This window comes from Crocuta crocuta, unplaced genomic scaffold (genome assembly GCF_008692635.1).
Source record: "Crocuta crocuta isolate KB4526 unplaced genomic scaffold, BGI_CrCroc_1.0 scaffold15, whole genome shotgun sequence".
Taxonomy (NCBI): Eukaryota; Metazoa; Chordata; class Mammalia; order Carnivora; family Hyaenidae; genus Crocuta; species Crocuta crocuta.
The window spans coordinates 1,535,819-1,550,925 of record NW_027530508.1 but is presented as its reverse complement, the minus strand read 5'-3'; the positions used below and the strand labels follow the sequence as shown (position 1 = coordinate 1,550,925).

Below are 15,107 nucleotides of genomic sequence, written 5' to 3'. Positions count from 1 at the left end.
TAAGTTGACAACCTTACTTATTTGAAGTGTCATCTTAAATTGTAAGCTTGTACTTTATCAGTGAGGAAAACGCTGAAGTTTTCTAGTGCCTGCCTCTTGATGCTTTCATCTGAAAAGTGGAGGCGCCGTTTTGTCGTCCCCTTGCCTACAGGTGCCTGGCCTCCGCTTTATTCATCTTTGTGCCCCTGGTTCTCCTGGCACGGGATTTGGCACATACTGGGCATTTGCTAAATCGTGGCGGCTGTTACTACAGTGATGGTAACTAGCAGATAAATGGATCTTCTATTAAAACAGTCTTTGGTTTTATACAAACTCAGAGAGGTTGACAGTTTACCATATGATAGAATTTACCCACGAATCAAAACTCAGAATGGCTTGCTGGGCTATGATAATGTTTTCATTTTTGTGTCATTCCAGTGGTATGTTTGGGCCTATAAGTGAATAATCTGTGCGTGGGGGGTAGGGTTGGCAGAGGGCAGCGGATGACGAGAGAGGCCACGGCTAGTTTAATCTTGTGAATGAATTTACTGAGATAGAAACTTGGATTCACTTCATTTCTTCGTATCCCATATTCCAAGTGCTGGTTTTCTTAGTCGATATGCAGCATTGGGGCAGCCGTGCCTCACTTAGTTGTTTTCGTGGGCTTTGTGAAGTAGGCGGGAAGAAGAGCTGGCTCTGAGGCACCGAGGCTGCGTAGATGCTGCTGCACCTTTCACTTGCTGGCTCCAGGCCTTTTTGAAGGGCTCCGCGTACCTCCCATGGCCGACGTGTGACCAGATGGATTTAGAATTGCTGAAAACACCAGCTGTACTGGGAGGGGAATGGAGCTTATTTGGTTGAAGCAGCAGATTGACTAGTTGAATCCAGACTGCTTAATGTGATACTAAACCAATAATGAGATGAAAAATTAAATGTGAGGCTCATTTTTGGTAATTGAAATGTGTCAATTTTTAAATATAATATATGGCAAATACTTAAGAGAGCCACAAAATCTTTATGTTTCAGTAAGTTAGCCTTGTGTTAATTTGAAAGAAATTGAGGCAAGTGAGAGTGAATTACCTGACACGTCAGGTGGGTTAGTTCTAAACTTGCTGGCACATCGTAGCATCTTGGAGTTGGAAGAGATCTGGAAGTCTTCTGCTCGAAACTTCCACTTAATGCAGGCATCCCTTTGAACATGTCCAGGGGTGGAAAACTCACCTAAAAAGGAAGTTCCTTCCTTTTCTGCAGACACCAGTTACTTGCGGGTTCTCCTTTATATTATCTGGAATCCGCTTCTCTCTGTCTTCTGTCTTCTGCCCATTGATCTTGTTTCTGTTCTTCAGATTTTTGTAAGAGATTATTATATTTAAGGATGGTGTTGTGCCTCCTGTCTATACAGTCCCCAGCCTAACTCTTTCTTCAGGTTCTAATCTGGCACAGTGGATGGCAGGATTGAGGATGTACCAGCAAATATCACATAAGAGAGATACAATGTGTGTGGCAGATATAGCCCAGTATGCTTTGTGATATAGACTGCATCATTTGCTGGCATGGGCCTTCCATGGTAGCATTTAAGAACTTTCCCTGGAGCTGTTACACAATTGCTTTTATTTTGCATAGGTGTGATTCTGCATCTATGGCTTTATTGAAGTGGAGTTGATACATACAACAAATTGAATGTACTAAAAGTGTATAATTTGATAAATTTTGACAGAAGTATACACTTGTAAAATCATCACCACAGTCAAGGTAACATATCCATCACCCACAAAATGTCCTTGTTCAAAAACGACCCCTGTCTTTATTCATGAGGGATATTGCTCCATAGTTTTGTGATTTTTATGACATATTTGTCTAATTAGTACTGGACAGAATAAATTGAGAGGTATTCTTTCCCCCTCTGTTTTCTGGAAGAGTTCATAAAGGATTGGTATTACGACTTTACATGTTCGATATTTGATAGAATTCATTAGGGACTTAGTAGAATTCATCTGGGACTGGGCTTTTCTTTGTGGGAAGATTTTTAAATTGGTAATTCAGTTTTTTTACTTGTGGTAGGTTTATCTGTTCAGATTTTCTATTTCTTGTTAAGTAGTTTCTTTAGTTTTTTTTTAATTGTGATAAAATTTTCATAACATAAGATATACCATCTTAACCGTTTTTAAATGTATGGTTTAGTGGCGTTAAGTATGTTTGCACTGTGTGTAACCATCACTGCCATCCTGAACTTTTTCATCATGCAGAATTTAAACTCTCCCCATGAAACAGTAACTCCTCATTCTGTTCTGCCCCTGCCTTTGGCAGCCAGCATTCTAGTTTCTGTCTCTACGAATTTAACTCCTTTGGGTACCTTTAGTTGGAATCATACAGTGTTTGTTTGGTTTTGGCCAGCTTATTTCACTTAGCAGAATATCATCAGGGTTCATTCATCCATACTGTACATGTGTCAGAATTTCTTTCCTTTTTAAGGCTGAATAATATTCCCTTGTGTATACATACCACATTCTGTGTATCAGTAGATACTTGGTTTGCTTCCAACTTTTGCCTGTTGCAAATAATGCTGCTATAAACATGGATGTACAAATAAGTATTTGAGTCCTAGCTTTCAGTTCTTTGGGGTGTATACCCAGAAGTGGAATTGCTGAATCATATTATAGCTATACTTTTTACTTTTTGAGGAATGAGTTAGTTTCAGTAGGAAGTCTTGCTAGGAATTTGTTGCATTTAAGTTGTCTAACTTCTTGGCATAAAAGTTCATAATATTTCTTTATATGTTTTTTAATGCCTATAAGGTCCACATTGATATCCCTTCTTCATTCCTAATTTTCTTAATTTATCTTCTATGTTCTTGGTCATTCTAGTCAAAGGGTTGTCAATTTTTTTGATCTTTTCAAAAAACAAACTTCTGATTTCACTCATTTTTCTGTTTTTTTAAAAATATATTTTATTGTTTTTCTCTATATCATTTTCTCCCTTCTGATTACTTTGGGTTTTGTTTGCTTTTCTTTCTCTAGTTTCTTAAGGTGGAAGCTTAGGTTATTGACTTTAGATCTTTTTTTTTTTACCCCTAATGTATGTGTTTAAAGTTATAAGTTTGTCTCTAAGTACTACATTAATCCCATCCCATAAATTTTTGAAATGGCATATTTTTGTCTTTATTTAGTTAAAAATGTTCTCTAATTTCCCTTGTGACTTCTTTGACCCATAGATTATTCAGAATATGTTGTTTATTTTTCAAATATTTGTGGAGTTCACAGACTTTCTGCCTCTTGATTTCTAATTCAATTCCATTTTGGGGATTAGAGAACATACTTTGAAGATTTCTTTAAAAAAAAAAACAAAACACTTATTGAAGGGAGTGGGGAAAATCTGCAAATATTTACCGAGTTTTTTTTATGGTCTAACATATTGTCTATTCTGGAGAATGTTCCATTTGCCCTTGAAAAGAATGTATGTGCTGCTCTCTTTGGGTGGAGTGTTCCTTAGTTGTTAGCTAGGTCAAATCGGTTGATAATGTTGTTCAAGTCTTGTGTATCCTTGTTGATTTTATGTCTAGTTGTTCTCTCATTACTAAGAGTGAGATATTGAAGTCTTCAACTATTACTGTTCCTCTACTCTTTCTCAGCAAGGGAGGCCTGCCAGCAAATAATTTTCTTAGTCTTTGTTTATCTGGGGATGTCTTTATTTCGGTTTCATTGTTGAAGGATAGTTTTGTTGGATAGAGAAATCTTATTTGACATCTTTTATTTTCCGTACTTTCAGTATCTCAGTCCTCTGCCTTCTGGCTTCCATTGTGTCTTAGCCATTAATCTTTTCTTTTCTTTTTTTTTCTGCTTTTCCTTTTTTTTTTTTTTTTACAAATAGTTTATTGTTGAATTAGTTTCCACATAACACCCAGTGCTCATCCCCACAAGTGCCCTCCTCCATGCCCATCCCCCCTCCCCCCACATCCATCAGTCCTCAGTTTTTGTCAGCATTCAAGAGTCTCTCATGGTTTGCCTCTCTCCCTTTCTCCCACCATTTCCCCCCTTCTTCTCCCCCTTGTTCCTCAGTTAAGTTCCTCCTAATCCTCCTATACGTGCAAACATATGATATTTGTCCTTCTCTGCCTGATTTATTTCACTCAGCATAACACCCTCCAGGTCCATCCATCTTGCTACACATGTCTTAGCCATTAATCTTTTTTTTTTTTTTTTAACAAGTAAACTTCATGATGCTCATTTTATTTATTTATTTATTTTAACATTTTTATTTATTTCTAGGGGAGAGAGAGACAGCGTGAGCAGGGGAGGGTCAGAGAGAGAGGGAGTCACAGACTGAAAGAGGCTCCAGGCTCTGAGCTGGCAGTCAGCACAGAGCCCGACGCGGGGCTCGAACCCACGAACCGCGAGATCATGACCTAAGTGAAAGTCGGACGCTTAACCGACTGAGCCACCCAGGCGCCCCTTAGCCATTAATCTTAATGTGATTCTCTTGTATGTGATGAGTTATCCTACCTCTGTTGCTTTCAAGAGTTTCTCTTTGTTCTAGGCTTTTCAGCAATTTAATTAATTAATTAAGTTTCAGGAGTAGAATTTAGTGATTCGTCACTTACATATGTAACATCCAGTGCTCAACACAACAAGCATCCTCCTTAATACCCATCACCCATTTAGCCCATCCTCCAACCACCTTCCCTCAGCAGCTTTTGATTATAATGTGTAGATCTTTTTATGATTATCCTACTTGGATTTTGTTGAACTTTATGGATGTATAGATTAATCATTTTCATCAAATCTGGGGAGTTTTCAACCATTATTTCTTTAAATGTGTTTTCTCTTCTCTCTCACTTTTTTCTTTCTGGGACTCCCATTGTGCTTATGTTGGATGCTTGATAGTATGCCACAAGTCTCTGAAGCTCTTTTCATTTTCTTTGATTTAAAAAAATTTTTTTCCTCAGATTAAATAATCACTATTGATGTATCTTTTTTTAATTTTTAAAATTGTATTTAAATCCAAGTTAGTTAACATATAGTGTAATAATGATTTCAGGAATGGAATTTAGTGGTTCATCAATTCCCAGTGCTCATCCCAACAAGTGCCCTCCTTAATGCCCATCCCCCACTTAGCCCACCCCCCCACGCAATCTTCCAACAACAACCTTCACTTTGTTCTCTGTATTTAAGAGTCCATTATGGTACTATTGATATATCTTTAAATTCACTGTTTCTTTCCTCTTCCAAGTCAAGTCACCTGAGTCCTTCTAATGAGTTTTTCATTTCACTTACTGTAAACTTTTCAACTCCAGAACTTCCTTTTAATTGTTCCTTATAATTTGTATCTCTTTATGGATATTCTTTACTTACTGAGTCATTGATATCCTATTTTGACTTAATTCTCAGACATAGTTTTCTTTGAATATATTTATAATAGCTGGTTTGAAGCCTTTGTCTCTTGAGTCCAACATGTGGGCTGTCCCAGAAAGTTTTGATTGACTGCTTTGCTTCCTCTGTTTGGTTCACACTCTTGTTTCTTTGCATATATTGTAACATTTTGTTGAAAATGAAACATTTGGGAGGGAGGGAAACCATAAGAGACTCTTAAATAGGAGAACAAACTAAGGGTTAATGGAAGGTGGGGGAGAGGGGAAAGGGGGTGATGGGCATTGAAGAGGGGGCACTTCTTGGGGTGAGCACTGGGTGTTGTATGTAAGCCAATTCGACAATAAATTATATTTTAAAAAAAGAATTAGGAAAAAAATACATAAGCCTTTTGACAAGGTGAAAAATCTTATATGTTCATGGTGAAATTGTATCAGTTAACATAGATTTATTTTACTGCACAAATAAAATGGAATGTCTATGGGGAAAAGAAAAGAAAAAGAAAATGAAACATTTTGGGAAATATCAGATATGGATTCTGGGTTCTAATTCCCTCACCTCCAGCATTGTGGGTTGTTGCTGTTTGTTTAGTGTCTTGCCTAGGCTCATTCTGTAGAGTCTGTCTCCCCAGTGTACCACTGCTGATTTTTCTGCCTAGGTTTTTTTCCCCCTTGTTTTTATTTTTAAACTTGACTTACTAGGGATTGCCTTTAAAGAGTCCTAGGGTTTTGTGTGTGTGTGTGTGGGGGGGTTGTTTTTGTTTTTTGAGTGGTAGGGGAGAGAATGGTTTTTAGATAGCACAGTCTAAATACTAGTCCTATTCATTGCTACCAGTTGGTCTAACTCTTTTAAGATGATAAATTGAAGAGCTTTGTTGGACTGCCTGGCTGGCTCAGTGGATTAAGTGTCCTACTTCGGCTCAGGTCATGGTTTCGTGGTTCATGAGTTCAAGCCCCACATCGGGCTGTCTGCTGTCAGCTCAGAGCCTGCTTCAGACCCTGTCTCCCTCTCTCTCAGCCCTTCCCCCACTTGCGCCCCCCCCCTTTTCTCTCTCTCAAAAATAAACATTAAAAAATGTTTAAAGAAAAGCTTTGTTGTTTTTAAAATGAAAAATGAATATATGTGTGTGTGATTTCCTTTTTCACCTCCTCTCACTAGATAAATGGTAACGTATAATGTGTACTTTACTCTGCATTTTCTTTTTTTTTCACAAAGCAATATATCCTGAAGATCCCTCCATAGCAGTATGTAGAAATCGTTCTCATTCCTTTTTACATCTACCGACTGCTCTTTCACTGTGTGGATATACCATAGTTTATTCACATCACATCCCGAACTGTTGGGCATTTGTCTAAAGACTGTGAAAAGCATCTCATGCATTTATTTAAAGAAACGTTCAGTAAACTACTCCTCTCCTTTTTTTTCCCTCCCTGCAGCACCATGTACGTATTTGGTGGTTTCAATAGTCTCCTCCTCAGTGACATCCTGGTATTCACCTCGGAACGATGTGAAGCACACCGGAGTGAAGCTGCTTGTGTAGCGGCAGGACCCGGCATCCGGTGTGTGTGGGACGCAGGGTCATCTCAGTGTATCTCCTGGGAGTTGGCAACTGAAGTGCAAGAAGAAAAGCTAAAATCAGAATGTTTTTCCAAAAGAAGTATGTTTTTATCCTTTTCTTAAAATTTAATTAATTTGAAATCTCATTTTAACTGAATTGTGGAAGCACAATTCCACAATTGTGGAAGCACTTAGCATTTTTATATTCATTATCCAAAATTATTTGGTAATAACTGGTGCAAAGGTTTATGGGTGGTTGAAGATTGGTTTCTAAACATTTTTATGATAGATGGGAACATGCCATATGGCTCCTAGAAGCTGTGAATGATGGATTCAAAACCTCCTTAGCATTGCATAGATTTTTGTATACCAGCTCCTGAACCTGGCAGTTGGCCTTAGGCAGTGCAATCCAGTAGGACCTTTTTGTGATGATACAAGTGTGTTACATATGCATTGTCCCAGTATGGGAGCTACCTGCCACATGTGGCTATGAGACACTTGAAATGAGACCAAAGAACTGAATTTTAAACTTTAATTAATTTAAATTAAAAACTACATGAGGCTAGTGGCTACCATATTGGACTATGCAGTATTGATGTTAAGGACAAGATTAAGAGGGCCAACCCTGAAAAGCTTTGTTGGAGTAGATTGTTCTAGTGGGTAGAGGTAGAGTTGCTCTCTTTGCCGAATACTCTTTGTAACTTCACTCTAGTTGGCACAGCAGTGATAGCAGGGGAGAGAATTGCTAAGGATGACCAGTGTCCTGGCTTCTAGAACCGCCCCTATGTTTTCCAAGCTTTCTTCTTCTTCTCTACTTAGCTTCTTATGGTTTTGCTCTGGCTTACAGCGCAGTGTAATACAGTGAGGTAATATCTTACCTTTAAAAGTACGAAAAATGTCTCTGCAGAGTATTTGTTCACTTCAATTAATTTAAAGTATGTTGACTGAATTTCTTAACTGTTAGAGTTGGTGTAGCATGTTACCATGAGAGTTAGGGTAGATAGAATCAACTTTTACTGTCCTGGAATGCTCCAAATTCAGATGAGTGTAAATCCTCAAAAAGGGCACCCAGGCAACTTCCCAGTGAGTGCAGGAGAACAGAGAGGGCCAGAATCTAGTAGGGTTCAAAGGGATAAAATCTGTGAAGTTGGGGTTTTTTTAAACCAAATTTTAAAAGTTCAAATTAAATGTACATGGTTATAGAAAAATAATATTTAATTACCTTAGAGGGTTTAGTATGAATCCCTTTGCTGTGAACTTATCTCAGATGTCATATCCCTGGTCACTCTTCTTTCTATGTGGGCCTGGTCCTTGGGGTGATGACCAGGGAAGGACATCAGCAACCTAAGGAGCATGCTTTGTGGGGGTGGGCCCTGCCTTGTTTTGTCCATGGGTGCCATCACGTGCCATGTTCACAAGTTGATTAACAGATGAAGCAGCATGGTAGTATGGGCTGTCTTTTGTTGCTCACCTTGGCCTATCTGGGGTCCATAGGAGATGCAACGGGTCTGTAGTAGCCCAGAAGCTCTCAAACTTAATTAACACTCTGAGATTTGCACACATGCGTACAGAGTATAGCTCAGCCTGGTGCCTCCTTTGGTCTTCTCTGGTGCTGCCTGCTTCCTGTGCCCAGATTAGCCTTGCATTTGCAGCTAGGAGGAGTGGGTTGGCCTGCAACATTGGGTCCTTGACAGCAATTGGTGTTCATTCTATTTCTCGTTGCTTTTTTTCTTGGAGAAAAAAAGTATTCAAAGAGCCCGACTTACTTCCATTATATCTCATTATCGTTGAATGAAATTAATATATCTTTGTTTTTCCCTCTCTGTGTACTTTCGTTGGGGATGGGGGGCTTATAAAAGGGTGTTTCTTCAAATTTTTTACTTGTTTCTAAATATTCTTTTAACCTGAGCACAGCAATATATTTTCCTGCCAGTTTTACTTCTTATTTTACTCCCCAACCCTTGTTAGCGTTTTTTGAAAGCCTTAGCCTCAGATTGTGCTCGGCCCCAGCTGTAATGGCCTGCAACTTTTCTGAGGAGGAGCTGTCACGGTTGATGACTTTTTCTTCTTTTCGTAGCTCTTGACCATGATAGATGTGACCAGCACACCGATTGTTACAGCTGCACAGCCAACACCAACGACTGTCACTGGTGCAATGACCATTGTGTCCCTGTGAACCACAGCTGCACGGAAGGCCAGGTCAGGGGCCGTTTCTCAAGGATTTCAAAGGATGAAAGAGTCCCAAGGGGGGTCAGGTGTAAGACCGTAGTGTGTATAGTACAAACTCTGGCTCAGACTTATTTTTAAAACCTTTGGTGTGGATTTGCATTTTATTATTGCTCAGGTTTTCTTTAAGGAAGGGTTGCTTTGTGCATCATAATTTTAAAGGTCCTGCTAGCCACAAGGATTGATATGTAGTGTTTTAGAAGACAGCAGGACCCTTCTTCTGTGTACTCCCTACTCCCTAGAGGCATGATCATAGCATGTTTAGTGTGAGGCTTGTAGCAGTGAGCTCACTCTACCTGTGCAAGCTTTGGGAGCAAGTTTTAGGACTTGAGACTGAAGGTGAATCAGGAGACTTTGCCAAATCTCCTTTTCTTAGGTTCCAGGGCAAAAAAAGATAGAATGACTCAGCTTCTATAGTTTTTGACAGTTTATTCTGTAGAGCAGTTCATAAGATATAAAAGCTTTAGATTGTTTGGGAGGCTTTTGAAAAGCAGTAGGTTGAACACCCCCATTTCACAGATGAGCAGGTAGAAGAGTGGTGTTTAAAATAGAGCACATTGCATTGCCTCCTTGCCGGGTTAAGGCATGTCCTTGTACAGATTTCAGCACACTGTTTCCATTGCAGGCCCGCTTCTTCTGCACCTTATTTACGTTTATTTGCAGTTTGCTTCCTCAGTTAGATTTTATTGATTTTAATATCCTCTTTGTCCTCACCGTGAGTTCTGTCCTTTGATTAAGAGAAAAGGTTTTGTCCACTGTGTTCTAGATCTCCATTTCCAGATACGAGAATTGCCCCAAGGATAACCCCATGTACTACTGTAACAAGAAGACCAGCTGCAGGAGCTGTGCCCTGGACCAGAACTGCCAGTGGGAGCCCCGGAATCAGGAGTGCATCGCCCTGCCTGGTAGGCCTTGTAGGGGCATCTTGATGCATGTGGGTCTGGAGACGTCACACATACGCCCCCAGTACTGTGCAGCCTAGATTGAGCCCGGCAGAGGGAACAAACTCATTTTATCCATTCATCTGCCATACCATGATTGTGTGGGGTGTTTTTGTTTTTGTTTTTTCTTAATGAAAATACAGTTCTTAAACATTTCCTTGTACTGTGCTTTGAAATAAAGTGAAGCATCATCTGCTGCTCTGGGGAATGGAATGACAGTCTCCGTACCATCGAGTCTGCTCCAGTGTCTCTGCTCACCTCCGTTGTGGTCACCTGGCAATAGAATGCAGCAATCTTGGCAGTCAATGTGAGGGGCACTTCATGAATAGTTCTTCCTGAACACTGGGATTAGATCGTCAGCACCTTCTGACAATGAGGAGAGATGCTTTTATCAGCAGCACCTCCTCGGTGATCTCCAGTCCTGAGTGTCTCAATTTATGGCCTTTGAGGTTCAGAATGAAGATGAGGGCCTCAGGCTGGCCAGCCACAACAGAAATTCTGTGATACACTTGCTCCACTAGGATTTTCCAGAAGGGGGGCATCTATGGTACTGTGCAGCAGCTGAAGCATGCACAGGGCAACAGGGTCTGCCAGGCCCCTTTGGAATGTCCTTTGGAAGTCCTTGATTTCTCTTGTATGAATGTGAGCTTTTGTGCTTGAGGATTTTGTCAGAAGTCAGATTCTGGTACACATCGGAGGTGGGACTCTAGAATTTACATTTTAATGAGCAGTGATACTGATGCCATACTTGGAAGAGCAAGTGTTTATCTGCACTTCAGTGATCCCTTTCCCATGGCACCTTCCACTTACCTCACTGACTGGTAACAGGCATTGCTGGTGGTGTCTCCAGGGTACTTCCTTCTGTCAGAGTTGCCTTGCTCATGCCCTGTCTTCTAGAAAGCATCAGAGTTTCTGTGTGGGGCAGGGCACAGACCTGAACTGGGTGGATTTAGGGCAACTGCAAAAGCAGATGCCCGTCTTGCCTCATGTGCTGCAGCTATACTGTATCACTTTAGGAGTTTTGTTTTTGTTTTTTCCTGAAAAGGATCTTTCCACCTCACTTTGGGGACATATTATGCCCTTGATTTGTGCCCCTTCCACTTGATGCGAAAACAGTGCGGCTTTTGAAGACTGTAGTCTTATTCATTCATCAACTGCTTTCCATACTCCAGTTTTATTCCCCATCCTTCCTTTATGCATGCTCATTTTTCTGCTCTTTACTTAAGACTTAGTCTTGTTTCTAATCATCCTTCAAAAGGGGGTTTAGAAATTGAGCACTGGCACCTAATATTTTTTCTTCCAAGATATGGAGAGTTGACCTTACCATGTGCCCTTTGAGGTCCAGGAACTGGACCTGGGGAAGTCTAACATTCTTCTGTTCTGTACTGGTCCTTAGTGATGTGTGAATGCCCTTCACCACACTAGTAAAGTAATGTGGGATTCAAATTGCAAAACCCTTCTAGGTTTCTGGTAATTCGAACTGGTAATGTAGTAGTATTGTGTGATTTCCAAAAATGTTTTTTCTTTTTCCCCCTCTTTACAAAAGAAAATATCTGTGGCATTGGCTGGCATTTGGTCGGAAACTCGTGTTTGAAAATTACCACTGCCAAGGAGAATTACGACAACGCTAAATTGTCCTGTAGGAACCACAATGCCTTTTTGGCTTCTCTTACAACCCAGAAGAAGGTAGAATTTGTCCTTAAGCAGCTGCGAATAATGCAGTCATCACAGAGCATGGTGAGTTAACATCCTCAGAACTTAACGTTTCTGCTCCCCACCCTTCCACTAAGAGCACGAATACAGCTTCCCTGTGGTGTGCCTGGCACGCAGAGTGCTAGTGTGTGAGTATAATAATAGACTGTGGAATGGCACTGTCAGATTCTCTTCCTCCAATGCTTTCTTTCTTACCTTAAAATTGTTAACACTTTATAAGTCATATCTATTAGATTATAAGATAAATGGACAATTACATGTGTATTGAATAGTACCATGTGTCACATATCCTTGTGACATCAGCTGATGCTTTCATATTTCTTTTATCCCTGGGTTCTGCTGGGGGAGAGGGAAAGGGTATGTCACTACTGATTAGCTAGGCTGAAAGAAGCCACTGGAATCTGTCAGCTTTCAGGTCTTGTTACAGTGTGTAATAGTTGTCATCGCTCTAAGAACTGTATGTCCATTGGGTCTTTTCTAAGTCTGACGAGCTCCAAAGGAGAGGGCACCTTGTTATCAAAAGTTTCTGAGCAAAGAAAGGCCCCAGGTTCTCTTCCTGTCCTCCCATGCCCTCAAGTGGCCTTGTAGTTGATATTCTACAACCCCATTTTGCCTCTCTTTTTTTTTTCTTTTTTCTTTCTTTCTCTCTCTCTCTCTCTCTCTTTTTTTGTTTTTGTCCACGGCCCTAGAACTATGGTCTCACCCTCAGTTAAGTAGATACTTGCAAGACAAAGCTTTTCTTTCTTTTTTTTTTTTATATATTTTTTATTTATTTCTAGGAGAGAGAGAGAGAGAGACAGCGTGAGCAGGGGAGGGCCAGAGAGAGAGAGGGAGATACAGACTCCGAAATAGGCTCCAGGCTCTGAGCTGGCAGTCAGCACAGAGCCCGACGCGGGGCCCGAACCCACGAACCGCGAGATCATGACCCAAGCGAAAGTTGGACGCTTAACCAACTAAGCCACCCAGGCGCCCCAAGACAAAGCTTTTCAATAGTGTTGGCTTTGGTACAGAGCACTTCAGGGGACATGTTCTTGTTGAACAGGGAGGAGGAAGGAGCAGCACTTCGTTGGGTGCACCCTCCTTCAGGAAAAAGCATGGAAAGTGTGGTCAGGGTCCTGGCCACATTGGCCTCCGTATACCACCTGCTCTGTGACTGGTGAGAGGTGCCCTAGAGTATTTTTCTTTTCTCCAGTTGGTCTTTTTTCTAGTGCAGCTTTGGTACGGCATGGACACTTCAAACATCATCAGTACATTATAAATGTGGTTATCTCAGGGAACACTATGGCCACATTTTATGTTTTCTGATATTTTGAAAGCTTTTTCACATTTCATAATCTCCCATCAGAGATGTGTTTCTCTTTTCCTCACCCCCAGAAATGGGCCTCTTCCTGTATTCTGTCCTTGGCTGTTGGCTGGTCTCACCTGTAGTCACTCCCTCAGAAAATTGATGGTGTACAGCTTTCCACATGACCAGTGACCCCCAGAACAGTGTCTGTGAAAGAACACTTGCTTGTTTACAAGGGTCCTGCTCTCCCAGCTGGCTACAGATACATCTTCTGGTGCCATTTCCCTCTTCAGTTTTCTGGCTGCAGAAAGTTCTGCATAGCTCCCAGGTCTGCTGGGAGCACATTTGTGCAACAGGAATTCACGGTCTTGTGGTGAGACTGACAGATGAAAGAAAACCGTAGTGAAATGTGCTTCCATAGCTGTGAGTCTAAACCTAGAGCCCAGGCTTGCACAGAAGAATAAGAGCATGTGCTTGGCCTCACCTGTAGGGCAGAGGCTGGCTGATAGAGAGGTAATCCCTGAAGATGAGAGAGAGAGTTGGGAAGGTAGAGAGGGAAGCACCATCTCTGCGTTGTCCCCCCACATGCAAGATGCAGAGATTGAGGGGTGAGCTGCAGATACGCTTGCATGGCTGGCTGCAGGTTGGAGGAAGGGAGGTCCTGTGGCCGGGCCTCACGAGGGATCAAATCCAAAGAGGCCTTGTGTGTAATGCTGACTGCTGTGAATTCTATCATGAAAGCCAAGGGGGAAGAAATTGAAGGACTTTTTAAAGGTATTAATCTTAATTATCTTTCTTTCCTTTAAAAAAATGCATATTTCAAAGGAAATTTAGAAGATACTAGCATTGGGGCGCCTGGGTGGCTCAGTCGGCTAAGCGTCCGACTTCAGCTCAGGTCATGATCTCATGGTTCGTGGGTTCGAGCCCCGCGTCGGGCTCTGTGCTGACAACTCAGAGCCTGGAGCCTGTTTCAGATTCTGTGTCTCCCTCTCTCTCTCACCCTCCCCTGCTCGTGCTCTCTCTCTCTCTCTCTCTCTCTCTGTCGCTCTCAGAAATAAATAAAAAAATTAAAAAAAAATTTTTTTAAAAGATACTAGCATTAAAATCAAAATATCATTTATTACAACTAAAAATAACTTCTGGGATTATTTATTTCTTTTACATCTTTAAGAGGCACGTATATTTTTTCCTCTCAAAAAATGGAAGTACATTATACATTCTGTTTGTAACTACCAGTATCTTTCATTTCTGGGCTAAAGCATATACTTTGATTTAACATTTTTTAAAAAATCATAACAAGAAGGAAATTTTAGTCAAGCAGAAGACAGCAGAGACTCTCAGAGGTTCACTGTCCTCTTATTCCCTAGAAAATTCAGTGCCAGGCAGTACTCCCCCCAGCTTGAAAGTACAAATCTTCAGTCATCTGAACTGGCCAAAGCCCCAACACAAGCTTAGTTAATGATCCAAAGACAAGCTTATAACCAGTATTTCATAAATATTGGCAAGATACTTTTATGCATAGGTAATCATTTATTTATTTATTTTTAATGTTTTATTTATTTTTGAGAGAGAGATAGAGACAGCAGGGGAGGGTCAGAGAGAGAGGGAGACACAGAATCTGAAGCAGGCTCCAGGCTCTGAGCTAGCTGTCAGCACAGAGCGTGACGCGGGGCTCAAACCCACGAGCCATGAGATCGTGACCTGAGCCGAAGTCAGACGCTTAACCGACTGAGCCACCCAGGCGCCCCAACATAAGTAATCATTTAAACCAAGGTTGAGGGAGGGCTGTCATTTGCCATTAGATATAGTACTTTTAGGACTTATTACCTCTTTGCTGTTAATCTCTGTGAAAATGTTTGTGTCTTCTCTGATTTATATTTCTGTCTCTTGTAAAATGGCCATATTGAAGTCCCAGGAATGATATATAACATTAAAATTGATAGTCTGTCCTAATCTGCCATGGTTCAGTCAGGACAGGGGGGTTTTCTTTTATCTGGAGGTAGACATAACTTAGCAGTTTTTATCCAGAAACCTGGTTTGTTC

At 40.9% G+C, this 15,107-nt stretch overlaps 1 protein-coding gene across 1 annotated transcript in view; it reads left to right on the top strand.

The window, feature by feature from the left end:
- ATRN (attractin) overlaps positions 1-15,107 on the top strand; it is a 154,383-nt gene that overhangs the window by 70,470 nt on the left and 68,806 nt on the right. Inside the window, exons 12-15 of the mRNA XM_077767044.1 lie at positions 6,779-6,999; positions 8,977-9,098; positions 9,892-10,030; positions 11,613-11,803. Coding sequence (XP_077623170.1) covers positions 6,779-6,999; positions 8,977-9,098; positions 9,892-10,030; positions 11,613-11,803 — 673 coding nt within the window. The remainder of the gene's footprint in view (positions 1-6,778; positions 7,000-8,976; positions 9,099-9,891; positions 10,031-11,612; positions 11,804-15,107) is intronic.